The sequence below is a fragment of the Barbatula barbatula genome (assembly GCF_947034865.1).
Source record: "Barbatula barbatula genome assembly, chromosome: 13".
Taxonomy (NCBI): domain Eukaryota; kingdom Metazoa; phylum Chordata; class Actinopteri; order Cypriniformes; family Nemacheilidae; genus Barbatula; species Barbatula barbatula.
Window position 1 is genome coordinate 23,631,249 of NC_136776.1, and position 23,570 is coordinate 23,654,818.

Sequence of the window (23,570 nt, forward strand, 5' to 3'; positions counted from 1 at the left end):
AAAGATCTACACGTTGTTGTAAAATTATTATTTCACAATTGAGGTTAAATTAACTGTGAAACTAAACTCACCTGCAGACGTGTGAAAGATTTGATACTATACGGGTCAGTACTACAATATTTTAAACTAAATTGCAAGACGACTGGAATTCAATGTAGACTTCAAGATTTTATTTTTCTCAGAACAATTTATGACTGTTGTACATATGCTACTGGTTGAATGGACAACATTAAAAGTGAATTAAACCATCAACATGTTAGTCGGTCGATATGAGTAGGTCTGAAATTTTAACATAAAATGAAAAGGAATAAAGGAATAATTCAAGCAAAGAGCAGCAAACACGCTAAATGAAAACAGTACATGTTGACGCAGGTCATGTGTTGCCAGCTCAACTTGTCATATCATTACCAAATATAAATAACTGAAGTGATGACAGAAAGGGAATAATAGACACACATACTGTACACCTACCAACAGTAAAATAAATCCAAACTGCATGCTGAAGAAAACATGTGTTGTTTAATCGCTTTTCATCGCCTTCATGAATATTCAGTTATGTAACACACAACACAGCTGCATAGAAAGGAAAATAACTGCAACTTATTTGGTGCATTTCTTTACAACACTGATGGATTCAATGCTTGGTTTGACAGTAAATATGACTGAACACTGACATTATTTAAATGATAAATAAAAGCTTGGAGGTACATGTAAATTAACTGGTTTGAGGGCACAAGCATATAAATATTAGCCACGGTTTATAAAAGTAAAAGTGTAGCCTAACAGTTTTCTATATTCAAGGAGAACACAGTGAGTTAGTGCCGAGGTTATACTGAGTCCCTGAATCCGTCCTGTAGAGATGGTGAAGAAGAGGAACATGACTCTGGTCACTCCAACAATCAAAACAAAAACTGCTTTAAAACAGAGGAAAGCTTATAAACAATATACTGATGTTGTAGAATGTCATTCATCACAGGTCTCTGGTGATTTTCTCCTCTCTTCATCTCTTCTGGATCTGATGTCATAACCCAGAATAATCACAGCAGCCACAGCAGCGACGCCCATAATGGCAGTGACGACCAATCGCATCAAAGCTTCAACAGTGTCACAGCAGTAGATATTGTCTGAGGGTCATGTTTTAGATAAAAAGAAGACATTAATATACCAGCGATATGACAGACCCTCTTTTTACACTTGGTTAAGCTTAAACTACTCGATGGTGTTATACGACCAGAATTGAGTCTGCTGAAAAATGAAAGCCATTAAAATGTACTTGGTTGCGGCATTTTAAACATGTAAAGGGTCATGAGATTATCTTAATTATTCTTACACTATATATCTTATTTTTTTACTGTGAGAGAATTGAGATACTCACTGAAAGAGAACTTGAATGTCTTATATTGTGTCTGTCTGTTGTTGCTGCTGATCTTCAGTTTATAAAGTCCAGAATCTGATGATCTGACATCACTGATGATGAGAGATCCGGTCTGATCATCCAGCTTCAGTCTGCCTCTGAATCTCTTTTCATCATCATCATCATATATTGAGCTCTTATTGTCTTCTTTATCACCTTTAGCTATGAGAAGACCTTCATCTCCAAACCTCCACAGTATCAGATCATCTGTGTGTGTTTGGACATCAGTGTGTAGAGTAACAGATTCTCCCTCATTCACTGACACTGACTTCACATCACCTGTACCAGCACTGATAACACGTGGAGCATCTGCAAGAACCAGTTTTAAAAACAGAAATTACAGGTGTAGATCAAACACTTAACATACAGAATGTGTCATGATTCTCGTGGTGAGACACGGAGAGAGGACCCAGGTGCAGACAGCGGGTAAGGGGTTAACAGATAATTTAATAAATAATAAAACAAAGACCCACGTGGGGGTAACATAACAAAACATGGATACATAACATGACAGGACTAAGACTAACTACACTGAGACAAAACTTAAATTAACTCTTTGACATAAACTACACATGACTAAACTAACATAACACAGGAACTCACCACACAAACCACAATGAACCAGCACAAGACAGAAGACACAAGGGCATTAAATAAGGGAGCAAATCAAGAGGGAAACAGGTGAAGGGCATTACGCAATAACGAGGGTAACGAGAGGATGGGAACAGAGACGAGACCAGAGAGAGTGTATGTAAGACATAATGATTGCCTCTCTCCACATTAAACATGAGGTTCTGTCATGATCCTGCCACTATACTAAGAGAAACATGACATGATGCAGCAGAATCATGACAGAATGATAGAATAAGAATCTTTATTTAAAAATATTATTTATTTTCAACCCAGAATCGGTTTAAAAATCATTTTACAATCTTCAAAACAAAAAATTATTATATATATATATAATATTTATACTCACCAACGACGGTAACTCTGTAATTCTTGAATGTTATTCCAGTGAAAGTCATGATCTCTGCTTGATATCGTCCAGAGTGTTTGACTCTCATGTTCTTGATGGTGAGATCTCCAGTCTGATTATTCACCTGCAGTCTGTCACTGAAACTCCATTCATCATCAACATTGATCCCATCGACATATATTGTTAGATATCTTCGAGAGACCTCTTCTAAATCTCTCCATCGTATCCTCATAACTCCCTTCATATCAGTGAGATCAGTGTGTAGAGTAACAGATTCTCCCTCCATCACTGTGATCTTCACTTCATCACCAAACACACCTGAACAACACAAACAAAAAACACAGAAGTTAGGAGACTAAACTAGACTGCTGTCATACACAGACCTGAGCTCTGATAAACATGATTCTGTTTGATATGAACAAAGGATGGCCCGCTTATCTACTTAAAGTAGCCTTGTTCATTCAGCAACTGACAGACATACTTTTATGCAAAAGCAACTCATGAATGAGAAATAAATTATAAGAGATTCATCTTAAGGTGACATTTCACCCAGGCTGAAAGTTTACGTAAATGAGTTGTTTCCCCAGATATGTAAACGTTATCAAACTGAAATGAGCCAATTCTTGAAGTGATAGCTCACACAAAAATAAAAATTGTAAAATGTATATTGCATTAAATGCGTAAAACCCAAAGTATTGTCGGAAGCATTATACTTCGCAATGCTGCGCATTCGTCATAAAATAATAAAGAACAGACGAGATTTGTTGGTACCCCAACAGAAAAAACGAAGGATGCACAATTTTTTCTGAAATAATTTGAAATTTACTAAATGAATTGCCATCCACCATTGTTTATTCCACATTTAATAGAAATCAGACTTTGCATTTGATTTTTTGTTCAACATAATATTGTAAATAATAAAACAAATGTAAACCACTGTAGCAGCTCGCATAACAGCCTGCCTAGATGACATCTCGGCTTGGATGAAGAAACATAACCTGCAGCTGAGCCCGGCCAAGACAGAGCTGCTTGTGTTTCCGGCACATCCCACGGTGCAACATGATCTCACTATCCAACTTGGCAATTACACTATCACTCCCACTCAGCCAGACCTCTGAGTCATATTTGATGAACGATGTTCAGGTCATTATCCTGTTGGAGGACCCATGACCTGCGACTCAGACAGAGCTTTCTGACACTGGGCAGTTTCGCTCTAGAATGCCTTGATATTCTTGAGATTTCATAATGTTCTGCACAGATTCAAGGCATCCTGTGCCAGATGCAGCAAAGCAGCCCCAAAACACAACCGAGCCTCCTCCATGTTTCACTGAGTGGTGTTCACTTCTTTGAATGCTTGTTTATTTCGTCTGTGAACATGGCCAAAAGCTCCAGTTTTGACTCATCTGTCCAGAGGACTTTCTCCCAGAAGGATTTGGGCTTGTTAATATTGAATTTAGCAGTTCCAGTCTGACTTTTGAATGACTCCTCGTGGGTCTTCTTCTATGGAGCCCACTTTTGCTCAATAAGCAACGGATGGTGCGATCAGAAACTGACGTACCTTCACCTTGGAGTTCAGCTTGAATCTGTTTGGCAGTTATTCTTGGTTCTTGTTCTTGTGGCCTTTACCATGCCGGTCTGTTATATTCTTTCTGAGCTCCTCAGACGACTCTATCCTTTGCTTTCTCTGGTTCATGTTCAGTGTGGGTCACACAATGATACCAAACAGCAGAGTGACCACTTTTCTCAGTTGAAATAGGCTGAATGACCGATTACAAGATTGGATACATGTGTGATACTCATTAAAGAAACTTATTAGTTTGAAATTTCTTTATAATCCAATGATGTACATTCTTTTCTAAAGGGGAACCAACAAATGTGTCCGGGCCCTTCTAGAATATCTTTGTATATTAAGCATTTGCATTATTCTATGACAGACCAAAAGCATGCAATAGCTTTAATTTCATTTTCAGGAGGAATGAACAGTATTTCAATCATCAGTAAATGCATTGAGACTTGATAAACTAATGCTAAACCAAACAATACTGGGAAATAAGAGGGCTCATAATCAGGAAGTTATTTCTTAGCACCACACCCGGGTACAGTGAATGTTTTTAGAATAAGATTAAACACTTACCGCACACAAGAAATAAAATAAAAGAGTCCCTCATTCTGCTGTTCATTCCAGTAAGTTTCAGTTATTTCAAATTTGGAGTTTATAGCCAATAATCTCATGGGCTTGCATCAGTTAGCGGCTTCCTCGCTGAATGACAGGGCTGGTCAAACCAAACCTCACGAAGAGTTTCAGTTCACACTTACAGGTCACATGACCACCATACTGTCAATGGATGCAGTTTCTGTACCATACACGACTGACATGTGAGATGCTTTAATCCTTTTATTCATTAAATCAGCTTTATGAGTGAATGGGGTTATATGAAATGAAGGAATCTTGTTGTGACTTTTATCTTGTGTGAACTTAAAATAAAAACAACAGAACAGAAGCTGATAAACATGAATAAAGATGTATTGTTGTTTTGTTATGTCATTCAGCAGATGTTTTCTCTTCATCTCTTCTGGATCTGATGTCATGATGTTTGTGTGGTCTTTGGTCTCTGTCCTTGGATTTTGTGTGATTGGTACAATAATGATGTTGCTGGTGAACAGAAGCTTCACGGCTCTCTCATAGACACAGTGGCGCAAAAAGTGGGTATGCGCTATATGCGGTGCATATGGGCACCAACGCGATGGTTAAAACATTTGAAATAGTAAAAGTTATATACATTTTCATACATTTTCTATAAGTTATTGTACATATAAAAAGTTATATACATTTAAGAGGACTAACAGGCTAGGCCACACCGGTGCCCTCATAAGATCCATCATATAATTTATTTAGACATAGAAGGGTAACCTCGCGAGTGGGCGGGGCGCCGTGAGTTACGTTAAGTACGCAGTAACGTTAGTGAGTTGTTGTTGAAATTTGAATTTGAAAAAGATGGATAAACCAAAAAAGCCTTCGGGGGCTAAAAATAGAAAAAGAAAGATGGAAAAAGGAGACGGCCTGTCAAGGGATGCGACAGCAGCTAAATACGTGGATGGTGAAAGGCTACAGGTAGGATTTAAAATGTGACGTCTATTCTTGCAAATACAATATTCATGTTAACAGATTAACGTTAGCTAGCGACCGTGGAATCATGAATAGATTTGCTACCAAACTTGGAGGCTTGCAAATATTACTATTGACTGGCAAGTGTTTGCTAACTTAATGCAAAATAATGTTGCTGCTGATATCTACATTTAGATTTTGGTTAAACCCTATTGTACCAATGCCATGCATGACTTATCTCAATTTTATTAAAGTAAAATAAGAACTGGTAAATATAAGGTAGCATGCACGATAAATGACTAGAAGCTGGAAAACATTACTTATGCAATAAGGCTGGTTTATCATTTAATTTTATTTTACCATTAGCTTCATGTTAGCTCAGCTGTGCTGTCAGACATACAGGCTACTTTACATCTGCTGGGTGACACGGAAGCTGTTATTAGGGCCACATTTCTCTCTCTTTAAAGATCCGTGCTAAATGAGTATGTATGTATGTATGTATATGTATCAGCACAGACCTTTAAAGAGAGAGAGATGTGACCTTGTAAGGACTTTTCTATATGTATGTGTCATATTTGTACTTTTTAAAATCCCAAATGATAATGTAATTTCAACAGCAGCACAACCCTACTGCATAATAGTTGTCTTATCTGATGCCATAGGCTGATTTAAACATTTAATTTAGGCTGCTATATTTAACAGCGAGTTCTTTTTATTCAGGTGTGAGGATGGTGGATCAGGAAAGCAACAGGTACATTAGGTGGAAGTGTAGAGGGAGTTTGATACCAACAGATAAATTAAAGAAAGAAATGGCAGAGGAATTTCCATGAATACATTTTTATATATTTGTGTCCATATACCATATAATTATGGTAGGCTTACAGTAGCTGTCTGATATACTTTTAAAATAAACCTTTATTATTTCAAGCCCATACATGATGATGTCCGGCACACTTTTTTATTTAGCAGGGGGGGCGCCAAAACTGTTTCTGCATACCCCCCTAACATTGGGTAGTTGCGCCCCTGCATAGACAAACACTGACGTGAAGGCATGCATGAACTTTATCATTTAATTAAAAGTTAAATCCACATGATATATGATTGAGTCATCTGAAATTAAAAAAGGATCGTGTTGTTACTTGGTATTGAGTTTATTAACACTTCTGTCCTGCTTTCATCAGCTTATCTACAGATGTTAACTAACTGTATGTAGGTTTCTTATTATAAGAGTTTAAAAATAGTGGCTTTCCTCAGTTCAGCTGTAGAATGAACAAACATATTTTAAATGTGCACCATGAGTTTTGTTACACATCCTGGAAAATGTTGCTCTTGGTTTTGTATTTAAATCAGTCAGTGAGTCAGCGAGAAACCAGATGTGGTCTTGAGAAACATAAATGTGGTTTTATCTGATAGATGGACAAACAGGTTGTGTGTGTGTGTGCATGTGTGTGATGGGTTCTTCCGGTCCTGTAAACATGAACCACAAACACTTTTACATCACAAACCTGTAGTCTCTTAATAACTAATAAAAGCTGACCAACATGTCTTTTATTCATGTAGTTTTCATGTAGTTTTTGATAATTTAAGCAGCTATTAAACAGTGTTTAAAGAAAATGTAACCTGTATATCATGATAATGAAAAACCTTCATATAACTTTAAATAACAAATAATGAAAGGCTAGGCTATACAACTAAAAACAGTCTTTGGAAGTGAGAACTCACGAAAATCTCAGAAGAGGTACGGAAATCAACCAGAAGAAATCCTTCAACTTTATACAGCGCTGCGCAAATCAATCAGCGTATGAAGTCAAAGTATCGCAAGTGTCATTGTCTACAGTTAGCTTGAGCATATAGTCCTTCTTTCTAAATCATCTTTATTTGGGATGGAGTTTAACTGGTCTACTCTTTCAAACATTTAAAGATGCATTTGATTTATTTTGCATTTGATCTTTATTAAGTGATGCGAGAACTGCCACATATATGAAATAAAAAACTAAAGTAAGCATTAATAAAATGAATAAACATGAATAAATGTGTATCGTTGTTTTATTGCGTCATTCATCAGACGATGCTGTTGTTGGTGATGTGTGTGATTTTCTCTTCTCTTCATCTCTTCTGGATCTGATGTCATAACTCAGAACAATCACAGCAGCCACAGCGGCCACGCCTATCACAGCAGTGACGACCAATCGCAGTACCACAAATTCAACAGTTCCACAACCATTGACCACGTCTGTGGAAAAATAAACTGCGTTAAAAAAAACAATCATTCAGGTATAACTAGTGTAACTGAGATAAGACACTGCTGACCTGAACACGGCCGACAGTGATCAGCCAGACAGAAATGTTTGGTCTGGTTCCTGATGGGATTGTGGACCACACAGCTGTATGTGTTTGTATCCTGATGTTCCACCTCCAGAGGAAGAGAGATGCTCTTCTGTTCAGACACACTGATGCTGGAGTGGGTGTGGCTTCCATTATACCAGGAGAGCGTTACGTGTCTCACATTCATCACCGAACACAACAACACACATGTTAAGCTCGAACAGTGAGATACGTCACTGGCAATGACAGGAGTGGGCAGAGGAGCTGAAAAACAAAAGAACCATTATAGGAAATTGAGTATATAGTTTATATAGCTTTGTAGCCTGCAAACAAATTAAACAAAGTCAAAATGTCCAACTCACCATAAGCTGTAAGACTGAAAGCCTTGACTTTCTGTTTATTCCCAGTAAAGATGTTGAGATGATAAAGTCCAGAGTGTTGAGATGAGACGTCTGTGATGTTGAGATCTCCAGTCTGATTGTTCATCTTCAGTCTGTCTCTGAATATATCTGTCTCATCATATGAGGGATTAATATCCACTGATCTCTTGATTCTGGCGATGCGGATGTTATTAAACCTCCACTCGATCTCATCATCTCTCTGTATGTGAGTGACATCAGTGTGTAGAGTAACAGAATGTCCCTCCATCACTGATATCTTCACTTCCTCTTTGTCACCAAACACACCTGCAGACAGATTTGTGTTAGTACTGCAATATTTTAAACTTAATTGATGTTAAAAACAATGAATAGGTCTGTAACTTATCACAAAGCTGTAATTTAACATCAAATGAAACGTTAAGGAATGGGCTGATGAAAGCCCATCCTAAAAGAGCAGCAAACGCGCAAAAATTAAAACTAAATGCATATATATGTTTACGCAGGGCATCTCAGGTCGTCATAACATTACTAAATAAAACATATCAAACGTGACGTCAGAAAATGAATAATAAACACGTGTGTACTGTACACTTACCCAAAAGACAAAAACACATCAGAATAAGCGCGTGAATCATATTCAACAGTAAAATCAATACAAACTGCTGCTGAAGGAATAAAAGTGGAGTTTAATCGCGTTTCATCGCCTTCGTGAATCAAACGAGATGTCGACTTGGAGTCAGAAGTATCAGCGCGCTTCCGTGACAAGTGCGCGCCCGCGAACGCGCCCTGCGCTCCGAGACACTTTACCAGAACACTGTTTACTAAATTCATGTTTTTTAATATAGTGGTATTGCGTCCATTCTTCTTGTATACGCAAATGATCATGCAATAAAAAAGTAATGTAAGAAACAATAGAGCTGCATAGAAAGTAAAAGAAGTGCCACTTCTGCACAGACGCGGATGTGTGAAATATCTAAACCTCAAATAACAGCTGATGGATTCACTGCATAATAAGACAGTAAATCTGACAGACAGTAAGACAATAAATCTCTTGTTTAGCCAGAAACCCACAGCAAACACGCAACACATTCAGGAGTTTGACCACACAAGACAACAGTTCAAATTCATGTGGGTCACTGAAGTATAACACTGACCTGAATAAACTGACCACAGGTTTCATTTCAGTGACTGAGCATCAGGCACAGACTCACACACACGCAATGAAGTCACAATCAGATCTCATTCTGCACATCCGACACCAAAACAACCGATTCAATGCATTTCATCACTTTGTGTGTTATTTGGGAGTCAATCTTTTCACTCTTTATTTTCAAACAGATAAAGATGAATTGGATGCGAGTTATTTTAAAATAACATCTGTTTCCGATAAAGCCTAAATATGATGCTTAAGTCCCAGATCCTGAAACATAAAGTCTTGAACACGTCTGAAATCCTCAGAGGCATTGCATGAGTTTATCTGAGAGCATTAGACCTGAGGTGTACAGAGTTCACCGAGATCACACCTGATGTTGTTTTCGCACTTAATTCTGTGGTTGTGTCGCTCAGCTCCCACCTCACACTCAATGAGCTTTATCTTTGTCTCTTTGAGTTCCATTAGCAGACCACTTCATGCACACAAGAAAATAAAACACGCTGCACTCTCTGATGATAATGTTATTGACCTTAAGATAATGATGAAATGCATTTGTTCATTGAAATAAAAGTTTATAGTGTGTTGTAAACTGAGCAGCCAGACTGCACGAATCACATACACACTGTCAGAAGGAAATCAATGATGTTAGAACTCGTTTCCATTCATAAGAGATTCATATTTCACCTTCATTTAATATAATCGCTACACATGGATGCTGTCATCACATCTACTGCAGTTTCCTCATCTCACCACCAGAGGTCACAATACCACACCTGCGCTTAACACACATGACAGAACAACAGTAATACCGAGTTCAGAAGTCTCTGTATGTGGACTTGTCTCAGATGATAATATTGTTTTAAAGATTGTGTTCAGTCTCGTGCCTTATTTTGGGTTTCATTTTAGGACACTTGAGAAAAGAGTTTGGCATAGCGCAGCATCATTTGCAGAGATCACGTGACGAGGGCGCATCAGTACCACTGATCTCAGACAGTCCGAGTGCGCATCAGCATGAGGAATCTCTTCATGCTCTTCTGTTCTACATGAATTAAATCAACCTCCTGAAAGTTACCCCAGAGTTATAATGGATTTGCATTAGAGGAGGAAGGTCCTTTAACGATACCACTTTATACAAGTTTAGCCTATCTATCTTCAAAAACTGTTTGTGTTCCTTCCTCAGGTGTGTTTGGTGATCAAGATGAAGTGAAGATGCTGATGGTGATGGAGGGAGATTCTGTCGCTCTACACACTGACATATAGAGACATGATGTGATACTGTGGACGTTTAATAGCAAAACAAATGAGATGTCAATAGCTTTCAAGGAGAAGATCATCAGTGACAGAATGAAGGTGAAGGATCAGACGGGAGATCTCACCATCACAAACATCACGACGTCAGACTGAGAATATCAGGTGCAGATTAGACTCAACAGAGGGACAAAAAAGACTTTCAGAGTTTCTGTCATTGGTGAGTCTTTCAATGTGATCTTGATCTGCATTCAGTGTAGCTTTAGTGTTTGATTTGTTGATAGATGTTGAATTCAAACCTCAAAGTTATATTCACATTTCGGAGAAAATGTACTGGGATATATGTTAACATCAGAACATGCCGTATTGTCACGAATATAAGATGACCCTGTTTCAAAATATATAAAGACAAATCTTTCTCTCTCATATCAAGGAAATGCAATTTGCTGAAAATAATTCATATTGTATATATTATTGTATATATGTATATGTACGTAAATATTGTAAACAAAGTATGTTAAATACTATAGTCAAATGTACCAACAATCACTTTAAAAACACTTTACACCAAACACTGTTTTTTAAATTATTTTCCTTTATTATCCACATATAATTCAAAAAAAATCCTGTCAGTTTGTACAGTTTTTTCAGATTTTAATATAATATTTAAAAACGTCAAGGTTACAAGAAAAAACTGGTAAATACGTCATTTGAAAGGGGATTTATTTAATTTTATGGTTAATTTCTGACCGAAAATTCTACGGCGTAGCATCAAAATAACCTGTAGTACAATTTCATATTATTCAGGATATTCATCTCAATGTGAAAACCATGTAGCCTACCAAAATGTAATTAAAAGAGAAGTGAAATCTTATCGTAGTCTTGTAGTTTGCAAGAGAGACAAACAGATTTGAGTCTTTTTTATGTCTGTTAGCATTTTATTGGTGGCTTCAGTCCTGGGTTTCCTGATAGTCTTATATTCTGAACAGTACGGGAATTTTCAAATACAGTTCTGAAAATCTATAAAGACCGACCCAAACCCAGAGACTGGGTCAGTAGTTCATGTGTATTTTGTGTGATTATGTGGAAGTTACTGACAATATTATAAAGTCAGTGTCTGTTTTGGAACTGTTTACAACAGTGTTTCTGTTTGTTTTGTGTGTGTGTGTGTGTGTGTGTGTGTGTGTGTTTGGTAATCCATGATGAAGTGAAGTTAGTGATGGAGGGAGATTCTGTTACTCTACACACTGATGTCACTCACATACACACAGATGATGTGAAGAAGAGGCTTAATGGCACTGATTTAAATGACTCAAGGTTCACAAACATTGATGTCAATCATTAGACCGGAGACCTGAACATCACAGACATCACAAGCCATCAATCTGGAGAATATAACATAGAAATCAACAACAGAAGTTTGATATAACGCAGGATATATTGCGTCAATGTCAGTGAGTGAGTGAGTGACTGACACTGGCAACAAACGCATCTTTCTGCACATGTTTTTTATTATGTTATCGTGTTTTTATTGTGTAAGTTAGCTGTATTTTTTGAGGTATTATGGCTTAAAACAAACCAACTGCAGTTTGACTGATATGAAATGAAATGCACAATAAAAAACATGATGTTTGAAAATCTTTAAAACATGAGTTCTCATTTTGGAACCAAACTCTTCATATACACTATCATTTTCATATTATTACTATTTATAGACACGTACATGAGGACATGGAAACATATACACATTTGTTTATTGACAAGCTCCTTTAAAACAGCCAATGAAATCATTCTGTGTGGATTTCTGTCATGATTCTGCCTTCTCTTGTCTTGATTTTCTAGTCTAGTGGCAGGATCATGACAGACCCACGTGTTTTATGTGGAGAGAAGCATGTTTTTGTCAATCTGGACTTAATATGTGTTCTCTCCAGTCTCGTCATTTGGCCCCGCCCCTCTCGTTCCTAGTATAGCTTTCCTCCTGTGTCTCATTACCCACACCTGCCCATTGTGATCTCCTTTGTTAGTCTGTCTATTGTCTTGTGTCTTGTTCTCCTTCGTTGTACCTGTACCTGTACCTGTACCTGTACCTGTACCTGTACCTGTACCTGTACCTGTACCTGTACCTGTACCTGTACCTGTACCTGTACCTGTACCTGTACCTGTACCTGTACCTGTACCTGTACCTGTACCTGTACCTGTACCTGTACCTGTACCTGTGCGCGTGTATATGTTTCCTGCACTGTACTTAGTGTTCCATGTTCCTGTACCTTGTATGTATATTTCCAAGTTCCTTGTTTGTTTTTCCTGGTTGTTTATTTTTGCCCCCCTTGTGGGAAGTATTTGTTTTGTATTTTGATATTTAGTTTGGTTAATGTTTTTCCCCATCGTGGGTGTTTGTTTTGTATTTATAATTAAAGTCTGTTTACCCATTCATCTCCGCTGCCTGCACTTGGGTTCTTCCACCACGTTCACGACAATTTCGCTCATAAAGTTTCTGTTATGTTCGTGTAGCTTCAGTGAGTCATGTCCATGTGAGATCCCATGATCTAATAACCCCTGTGATTCTGTCTGTGTGATCTCAAAGAGACACGTAAAGAAGAGGAGAAAGAGACAGACGTATAATAGACCTCTTAATTCAACCGCTCATATTCTGATACAGATCATGACAGAAGTTTGGATGTAAATATTGCAGGATTCACAACATTCTTCACTGTGGGTAATGTTACATAATATATAATGCATACGTTCTTTTTTGCAAACAACATGTATTTTTGTTTGGTGTGACTGACTTTGTTCTTGAGGTTGTCCTGAAAATGTGAAATGTTTCATCTCTTGTGACCTGCTTCTGTAACAGATCAGAGTTTTGTGAAACTTCATTTTACCATCGTAATGGTATTTATACTGTTTAACATTGGTTTTATTTTTATATATTGCTTAACATAGAAGGATCTATGTTGACCCCTGAAAGAACAGGAGTTTTCTTTGTTAAATGTAAGGTGAGATCTTATATATATATATATATATGTATACTTATATATATATATAAGTGTGAATGAGTTTTGATGTTCTTCTGTATGTATAATCTAACTGAGCTCAATCACTGTTTGAACTCACTTTATGTCTGTATTTCGGCCTCTTCTGGGGATGTTTGGCACGTACAATACTCTTATGGGGCAACTGATGTCAGCTGAGACGTTTATTCAAGACAGGTGATACAGACTATAAGAGACAGTTGAAACGCTTTAGGAAAAGAAAAGAGGAGAAATGTTGAAAGAGAGTCAACACAAAAGAAATGAGTAAATGTGTGGGATTGAGTGTTGCAAAGAAAAGAATCCTAAAGTGTGGAGAGGTTTTACATAAAATGGTTGAGAAAGTTGTATGTTAGTGTTGAAGAAACAGGTTGTGTGGTTTGAAAAAAAGATAATTCTTATGATGGGATTTGAAAAGGAGTTGATATATTGAGTCTACTCTATATTGAGAATCGACACACAAAAGTGTTTTTATACGTTATTCTCCTTTATTATATCTATCTGATCTAATAGCACACAACATCTGGCAGATGTCCATTTGAGATCGGCATTTACAGCTGCAATACATAGTTTGCTCATCTGCAATACGTCTCAGAGACATGTGCTGTCAGATGTCATGTAGACGAGACGTCTAAACAGCTCTTTCTAAGATGTTTAGTAGGTTCCCAGAATGCTTTGCATGAGGCGGTTATGTTTTTTTTAATACTTGTTAATGTATAATATGAATTTATCCTTAAACAAATTTGATGAATATAAATCTACAGTAAGTCACTGGCAAAACAGCATAACTGGCAAACATGTTTACAGTGCAGATGTTTACATTCGTTGGGTTTGTTTGTTTATGGTTTCTGTTATACAACAGATAATAACAATAAATAAGTTAATGTTCCATTACAGTAACTACTGATATACTGATATACACAACTGATAAGGAATAGGTCAAAGTGAAATGCACACAAGTGGTCGCTAGGCGGAGCCGTCGCTCCAGTAATGGCTTGCATACGTCACCATGTTTAATCAAATAAAACATTAGATATAACATATGGGTGTCTAAAGACTAACATACTATTCTAACAACTAATATATCCAACATTATAAAAGAATATTCCACCAAAATGGGTCAATTAAATGAACAGTTTAACAATTAAAGCAGGCCTGTAGACTATTGACCCATGTTTATCATCATTCTTATGAGCTTGTCCAGATCACATTCATGAGGGTCACTGCACTCCAACATTGACTTTAATAGACTCCACAGCACAAGGAAGCGTCGTCATTACACAAAGAGTCAAGTGTTCATCATTCAAAACCCTTTCAAAAGGCCCCTTGAGGTGTCCAGTTGAGCCCTTCGGTTTAAAATGACCCTTCAGTGTGGCGGCCATGATTGTTTTCACTGTCAAGTGCCCGGTAAAGGACCTGTGATGACACATCCCTGATAGCACACATACATCAGGCAGACGTCAATGATGTCTGCATTTACATCTGCAAGACATGTTCACTTTTATTGTTTGCTCATCTCCAATACGTCTCTGAGACGCTGTCCGGCGTTTATAGACGTCTAGAAGATTTAGAATGGCTGTAAAACTGCCTTTTCTAGTTTATCAATAATACAATATATTTTCATATAATTTTACTCTAATGGACATCTTGTAACTCGTAACAGAATGTATTTAATGCAGAAATAAAATCAGGCCATGAGATGTTAGGAACAGACGTCCTTTATACACAGAAAACCTTTCGCCTCAGACATGAATAGTTCGCGTGTTCAGTATGTTTCAGTTCTTCTTCTCACTCGCTATTTTATCTTTAACTCACACCTCGATGTTTTTTCACACATTCATTCTGTGTTTGTGTTGCTCGGCTCTCACTTCTCATTTCACACTAAATGAACTTTATGTCGCTTTGAGTTCCAATCGGCTTCGTGTACAGATGTTCAACAGTTGCTTTGAATGTTATAAACATGTAGCTATAAGTCGCAGAATTAAATTGTGTCTTTTGTCTCTATACATATATTCATAATATTTCACCTCTATAATATAACCACATGCAGTGCAGTTTCCTCATCTCGCCACTAGAGGTCACAATCACACCGCGCTCAGATTCATCTTCTGTTATGGATGATAAACATCACAGCCGTATACACTTCACTAATCCTTTAATAATTAAACCACACGATTAGCTCTTTTCGCTGTCTGTGTTTGAACTTTGACCCTCACAATAAATATAAACAAAACTCACGTAGATCAAAATATAAATGAAAAAGAATAAACATTACTATTGTTATGATATTTAAAAATGTTACTGAAACATGTTTCATCCTCCACTGAGATCATTTGAGAGAAAGAGAAACACAAGAAGGAAAGAGAAACGCAGCCAAACACAACAGAATGAACCGCGTAGCAGCCCACGCAGGTAGGACATCAACAACTGCAGAGCGCATGCGCGGCGCGCTTCCTGAGACGCTCGAGACTGCAGAGTTACAGTGCAGCACATGTTCATTAATATTATGTGTCTCTCTCTCACTGACTGACGTGTTTACAGACTGTGTTTCAGCAGACAGACAGTTACTGCTCAAATCTGCGCTGTTAATAAGCTTCATGTGTTTAGTTGAGGGGTAAAGTGAGGACATCGTGTTTAAACTGCGTGACGTAGCGCAGCATCTTTTGCAGAGATCACGTGACATGTTCTGACCGCTACAGTGCGTCAGTATCACTGATCTCAGATCGTCTGAGAGAAACATCAGACAAACATCAACATGAAGAATCTCTTAATACTCTTCTGTTCTTTTCTTCTGAACGGTAAATATACATTTATTATATTCATTTCACTTTAAGCCGGAAAAGGAAACTGCGCATTTGTTGTTGGCTAATCCTAAAGTTTTCTCATTTATTCTAATATAAACACACACTATTGTGTGTATGCTGCAGAAACACATGTGTGTAACATGCTTGTGTTCATGAAACACTTTCTTTAAACCATGTTCAGTCTTTTGGTTTAATACTTTGAGGAAGTGGGTTTTGGCAGTGGACCAATAGCGTAACAGTTTTCTCAGAAACATTAGAAGATGTTGCGCATCTCATTTCCGTCTTTTGCGAACACAACTGTATTGTTTACAGTTTTATCTTCATAACAATAATGATGAATAATAATAATGAATGTGATGTAATTGTGTTTAAGAGGTGATGACGTTGTTACGCAGGTTTTGTGGGGGTTTATCTCGGTGGGTTTGGGTGCGGTTCCTCAAACACACGCCGAGTCCTCATCTGACCTCAGATATCGATGAATTATCTTTACAGCAATATGAACACATATATACCGATGACGTGTTAACAGGTTTAGTTCTGTCTACCCGCACGATGATTTATATTCTTGCTCGTTTATATTCATCACTTTCGGTTTCGTTCTTCACCGGATAACAGAAAAAACACATTTACAGTAAAACACTCGAGCAGTGTGCAGCTCCAGACAGATATGAAATAATATTAAATTAAATTAAATTTCACACTTAAAGTAATTAAAGTAAATGTATTATCAGATTATCAGAATGTATTATCACATCTCCTAATGAGGTTATTTTGTCTGTATACAGTCCACTGTCTATGGTGATCATCTAAAGGGAAATTAATATTAGACATTATTTCTGATTTTTATAGTACTGCACACTAAATTAAAACACAAATTTTGACCTTCAAAATCAACTTAGAGAATTGAAAAGGAATTAAATTACTGTAATGATTTACTTACAAGGAATAACACAAGAAATGGAAAAAATCAAATTTCCATCAAAGTGTAAAAAAATAAGATTTTTTTGTGAACATTTTTAAAAACAAGTGATTTTGCCTAAACTTGTGCTGGACGTATAACACACAGACTATATGACTCTCGTCCGGTGGAATTATGGCACAGATTTGGTTGAGTTGTGACTTAAGTGAAAGAGATTTAGGACGACATTCACTTTCTTAAGCGGATCACAGTTCTCTGTCAAAGGAAATCTGCTGACTGTGTGTTTGATATCTGTGTGATTTACATTTATTCATTTGACAGACGTGTGATATTTAACTCTTTAATGCCGTTTATTTAAACTACTCATGAATAAAAATAAATTGGGTTTATTAACATTTCTGCTAGAATACTACAGTGGTCACACATGAGATGAAATAGGAAATGAAATGAAGGACACGTCATATTTAGACATTTAAAAACTTTCGTCATGGACTTTAAAATCTTTGCCAGATTGAGATTAATTTGAGCATATAAGGAGAATGACTAACTACTGTATGTTCAATATTACTAAAGTCAGTCTGCAAATAAACAAATAATGACACAGTTTATTATTCTACAGTAACACTGTACTCTGTTTAACCGCTTCATCTGTCGGTCATGTGATCTCTTGGGCGGTCTTTGGACATTTAAAGCGGCCGTTGCTGCCAGACCTTCAGTATGAGACTAGATCTACAGTAACACGAGCTGCTTGTATAAATACAGCATTACTGTAGACAACTGAATAAATAACTGTATTTATCATCTGATATAAAGAACACTGTCATTTATCAACACCATGATGAAGCTGAAAACAGCGGACAAATTCATCACTAGTCATTTAACAATACAGTGTTATATAAAATTATATTTGATTAAATATCAGTTTGTGTTCCTCAGGTGTGTTTGGTGATACAGAAGTTAAAGGCAAAGAGGGAGATTCTGTCACTCTACATATTAATCCCCAGGACCTAATCGGAGTTACTGATCTGGCTTTGAGTTTCAAAGACAGATTAATAGCAAACATTGATATAGAGAACAAGAATAAACCACCAGTAGTAACCAATGAGGATGTGAGATTCAGAGGCAGACTGGAGCTGGACCGTCAGACTGGATCTCTCACCATCACAAACATCACACCTGAAGACTCTGGAGAATATAAACTGGAGATCAGTAGCATGGGAGGGATCAAACACAAGACATTCAGAGTTTCTGTCAGTGGTGAGTAACTAAAGTCTTTCTCTTCATCATTATCTGCCATCAATGTATTAAAACAGGTATTTGTTCTGGATTAATCAAGATTTATCATATGAACAATAATTTTGATGTTTTATTTGTTGAAAGATGTCAAATTCAATCTTTATTTTTTAAGACGCAGTATACTGGAATATATATCCGTCTACATCAGAACATTTAAACACTAACACCACGAGCAGCAGCAGCAGGGCTGTGTTTTAAATGTGATCACTGAATGAAGTAAATAAAGTTTCAGTTCAGTATTTAATCTTAAGAGAATAAGTGATAGTTTGATTGAACTCTTTCATGTATAGACGTCAATACTGTGGACATCTATACATAAAGTTAAATTAAATATTTAACATGGATTTTAAATGGTTTTAATATTTGGTGTTTTAATCTTTAGCTTTACTGACAGCAGCTCATGACCCACATTATCTAAACATGATTTTCCACGTTTCATTTGTTTTATTAAATCACAACTTTGTATTTTATATGAAGATGTCATTGTTTAGTGTGGCCTCAAATGCTTGACTACACAGTTTATGTTTATTTTGTGTAATTATGTTGAAATTACAGTCAATATTTCAAGTTCAGTCTTTGTTTTGCAACCGTTTCTGTTTCTTCTGTGTGTGTTTACTGTTGATACAGATAGAATGAACACAGTGTCAGTGATGGAGGGAGATACTATAACTCTACCTGTTACTGATGGAAAGATAGAGGATGTGAAGTGGACGTTCAAGGGCACTGTCTTAACTGGCCATGACGACAAGAGATTCAAGAACAGTGAAGTGAATCATCAGACCGGAAACCTGAACATCACAAACATCAGACGCGATCAGTCTGGAGAATATGAAGTGACGATCAGTGGCGGTAGTGTCACCTTATACCGAACATACCGCGTCAAAGTCAGTGGTAAGTGACTTATTTATAACGTTTTGAGCAACTTTATTCACGCTAAATTAAATAGAACAATTTCCGTTTTTCAACCGGAAGTGTATGACCCGATTCACATCTCGCGTCGTATTACACCCCCGATAAATGTGCGCGTCGCCTCCTATTGCGCCCAACTGACAGAGAGCGCAATTGACTAACAGTCAAAATGACGATTTTAAATAACCAGTTTTTAGTTCACATGTGTGTAAATTAATTGTTACATCAGGGGCCCGTTTCAATAAGGAGGTTCAACCGAGTTAAAGTGTGAACTGAGATGATTTACATCGACATGAGTAACTTTGAGTTTTTGTTTTCTGGACAGCTGATTTGACTTCGTTCTATCAACTCTGTGAAGACTTTTCTTGAGTTAAGCGATTGCGACACAACTACGACAAGCCATCATTGATGGAGCTCAGATATTACAATTCACCAAATAAAGCAACATGGCGGCAGAAAGCACTTGAGAGAGAGAGAGAGAGAGAGAGAGACACTTTCTGCTCTGCATACAGGGGATTTACTAATGTGCTGAAAATGACTTTAGTTTAAATGAATAAATAGCTAAATGTACCAATAGACAAATAAATTAATCATTAAATGAATAAAGCAACAGAAATTAAAAAAGTGAGAGGCTTATAGACAAGACAGGGAGGAGATTCAGCATTTCACAGATTGGTGCTCTTACAATTATCTGGACCTAAACATTAGCAGAACCAATGAAATGATTTAGGTCAGGAAATCCAAATATACCGAGGATTCCGTCCTCTGCATACACAGAGAGGGGGTAGAGAGGGTAGAGAGCTTAAAGATCCTCAGCCTGACAATCTCGGCCGACCTCACCTGGTCCACACACACACCTCTCCTAGCAGGTGTGAAAGCCCAACAAAGACAGAAGAGCTGCTAAACTATTTTTCATTGTTTCCCTTAACAATGACAATAAAGTTATATTTTATTCTATAAGCCCTAGACTGTCTACCGCAAGTGAGCCGCATAATGCGATGCAACATATGACTATAGAATTCATTATAATAAGACCTTTTGACACTGTTAATGTAATCTCTGCTTAATCTGTTTACATTTTTAGTTTAAAAATTATACATATTTATTGTTTAAGAAATAAAAATGTAAAATAGCAATATATTACAAACTAGTTTATTTGAGATTAGTTTATTATTTTCTATTAATAAAAGATAACCATTCATTTAGATAAGATAAACTGACCTTGAAACTAAATAATTGATTCTTTAGCCTATCGTTACATCGTTTTTTAATTGCTTGTAAATCTTTTAGGATGATGAGTGAAGAGTAAAGGCTAAGGGTGTGTTCACATCTGGAAAAGTTGAGTTTAGTTTTGTCTGATTTTCATTTGTGTTCTCTTCAACTAGTTTTAGCACTTCAGTGAACACCTGATGATATTTTGGTTCACATTTATTCAGAATTATTGTAAAATTCTAAAGGGTTCACAAATTTACAAGCAGGGCCTGTACAGTTATAAAGACTCCAGAAGCTGATCACGGTTTGTTCTTTCCATAGACAGATGTAATGATCAGATTAACCTCACAGGATGTTATTCAGTAGGGCTGTCAAGATTATTCAATAATCGTCTCATCGTGATTGTTTCAGATCATCGCAATAACTGCACATCTCTATAGAAGACACAATGGGGCGCTGTAGTGCATATTTATTTCATATGGTGAATACTGTAGGCTATATTGTACCTAAAGTATGATAGTACTGGTAAAATGAACTAACAATCACTTTAAAAATGTTTAGTTATTCTGGAAATGTGTCTATGAACCCAAACAAATCAGCAGTTCTGCTGCATAAATGAGAAATTACTATTCAAATATATAAAGTTACATGTTTAATGAAATACATTTGTTTGGTGATTATTTACTGAAGTGACAGATTATGAAGTGTATAAAGTGTAATGTTTGGGAATCTGTTTTTTTCTGTGTATTTGTTTTTGATACAGGTGAAGTGAAAATGTCATTTATGAAGGGAGATGATGTTACTCTACACACTAATGCTACTCGCATAGAGACAGATGATGACATACAGTGGAAGTTTGGAAACACTCTCATAGTTCATTTAAACAAAACAGCCCCTTACATCACATATAATGATGTTGATGGGAGATACACAAACAGACTTAATCTGGATTGGACTGGATCTCTCATCATTAAAAGCTTCAGATCTGAAGATTCTGGACGTTATGATGTATACATCACTGGCAGCAAAAACATTCACAAGACATTTCATGTTGCTGGTGAATATCCTGTTTTTATATATCTTATCATTGTCTGTACATCTAAGCTTAAGGTGACATCATATCAACACAGATTTATATTTGCTTTAATATGAATGTTACAGAGATCATGTTAAACAGATGTTCGGTGTGAATGACAGTAATTCATCGACTATAGTAACTGCTGTTTGTCATGATGAACACCTCTGAGCAGTAATCTGGGTCTTAATCTGAATAACTGCAGTAGAAGCTATTAGAAAAAAATATATTTACACTGCAGATGAGTTTTATTATTCTCTTCATCACAGCTGAGACGTATCATCTTTACAAACACTTAAAACTGACAACAAACATCAAATAAATATTGTCAAACATTTTTGACATGGTAATATGTGAGGTATTTGTAAAATATATATTCGTATTTGATATTTGGATAACTGTTACGCTGACACTGGACGAGCTGATATTAGTTCCATGTTTAAATACCTCTATAGACACTGTAACTAAACAACACACTATTTTATATTGCCATGAAGAAAATGTGTTCATTTAACAGATACTTTCATGTTTTGTTGTCAGTTTGTAGATGTTCAGATGAAGAATGATGGACTGTCAGTTTTGGAAACATATGTAATAAATTATGATCTGTATTACAGTGATATTATAACAATCGTAACATGTGTTGGTTTAGATGTGATTGACAGGAGCAGTTACACTGATAACTCATGTCTCTCTTTAACCAGCATCCAGTCAGAGGTCAAACGGGGAGAAAACTGGTCCAGGATCATTGCTAGTACTGATCCTGATGGGGATATTCATGATGAATTGATCATCTGAAATAACAAAAAACACTGCAGGAATAGTAAGTAACGTTCAATGACATGAGTTTTGACATCTGTGTTTAGTTTCAGCACTTCAGCGGTGTGTGAAGACAACACGGTTAAATGAATGTGTCTCTGTTCAAGCCAAATAACACTGAAAATGTCTAAAAGCTTTTTCATGGTCAACATATGAATGTTTGGACTCAAACTAAAATATAATGACTACATCTACTGTGTGGTTTTATTTTGACTTCTGGTAACTCACTCCTAAAATCTTTAGAAAAGGTAAAATCTTTAGTTTTTTTAATTCAGCACAAGAACAAAAAAAGTGAATACAGGTTAACATTCAAGATTAGAATTATAAAGAGCATCAGCTGAAAATCATACATTTATTGTTATTCATGTACATGAAGCTTTTCAGGTTGTAGCTTTAAATGGAAAAGAATGTTCTTAAGCCATTATTTCACTTTACAATAAGGTTGTATTTGTTAACATTACTTAATGCATCAGTTAACATAAAACACATTTTCACTAACATAATATAACAATGAACAATATGATATGTTAATTAAAACACAGGAACCGTTATCTTTAGTTAATACACAGTGAACTAACATGAATAAATGAAATGACATTAACAAAAATGTATAAATGCTGAAAAACTATAACAGTACTTTTAGAATACACTGACAGACAACTAAACAAGCGACATCTAAGGAATAAAAAAGAGGAAACAACACAATGCAAAAACATACACATTAGTTTATTGACAAATAATTACATTAAATTAAATGATCACATTAAAACAACAATTATTTGACTGAAAAGCTAAAAGATGCAAATATTACCTTGTGCTGATTATGCTGTTAGTTTCTGTCATGTTTTATCTTTGTGTAGCTACAACACTGTAAATGTGAGATCACATGATCTATTAACACC

General features: G+C 36.4%; 3 protein-coding genes across 4 annotated transcripts; 1 reads left to right on the forward strand and 2 right to left on the reverse strand.

The window, feature by feature from the left end:
• Positions 1-148: 148 nt before the first annotated feature.
• On the reverse strand, positions 149-4,650 carry LOC306902728 (uncharacterized protein). 2 transcript variants are annotated; one of them, XM_079471544.1, is made up of 5 exons: positions 4,528-4,650; positions 2,394-2,711; positions 1,376-1,723; positions 949-1,124; positions 149-851 (listed from the first exon to the last, which is right to left on the reverse strand). In XM_079471544.1, exons 1-4 carry the CDS (start codon positions 4,571-4,573, stop codon positions 964-966), a joined length of 873 nt encoding a protein of 290 aa, XP_079327670.1. In that variant the 5' UTR covers positions 4,574-4,650; the 3' UTR covers positions 149-851; positions 949-963. The 2 variants fall into 2 exon arrangements, with proteins under 2 accessions (XP_079327670.1, XP_079327671.1); XM_079471545.1 differs by lacking the exon at positions 4,528-4,650 and adding an exon at positions 3,952-4,118 and having other exon boundaries at positions 151-1,124.
• Positions 4,651-7,019: 2,369 nt separating this feature from the next.
• LOC306902729 (CD48 antigen-like) lies at positions 7,020-9,171 on the reverse strand. Its single transcript, XM_079471546.1, has 4 exons — positions 8,800-9,171; positions 8,187-8,510; positions 7,810-8,088; positions 7,020-7,732 (listed from the first exon to the last, which is right to left on the reverse strand). Exons 1-4 carry the CDS (start codon positions 8,837-8,839, stop codon positions 7,554-7,556), a joined length of 822 nt encoding a protein of 273 aa, XP_079327672.1. The 5' UTR covers positions 8,840-9,171; the 3' UTR covers positions 7,020-7,553.
• A 6,894-nt stretch (positions 9,172-16,065) lies between these two features.
• LOC306902726 (inactive tyrosine-protein kinase 7-like) lies at positions 16,066-22,672 on the forward strand. Its single transcript, XM_079471542.1, has 5 exons — positions 16,066-16,432; positions 18,294-18,614; positions 19,281-19,544; positions 21,538-21,831; positions 22,554-22,672. Exons 1-5 carry the CDS (start codon positions 16,390-16,392, stop codon positions 22,637-22,639), a joined length of 1,008 nt encoding a protein of 335 aa, XP_079327668.1. The 5' UTR covers positions 16,066-16,389; the 3' UTR covers positions 22,640-22,672.
• Positions 22,673-23,570: the final 898 nt, after the last annotated feature.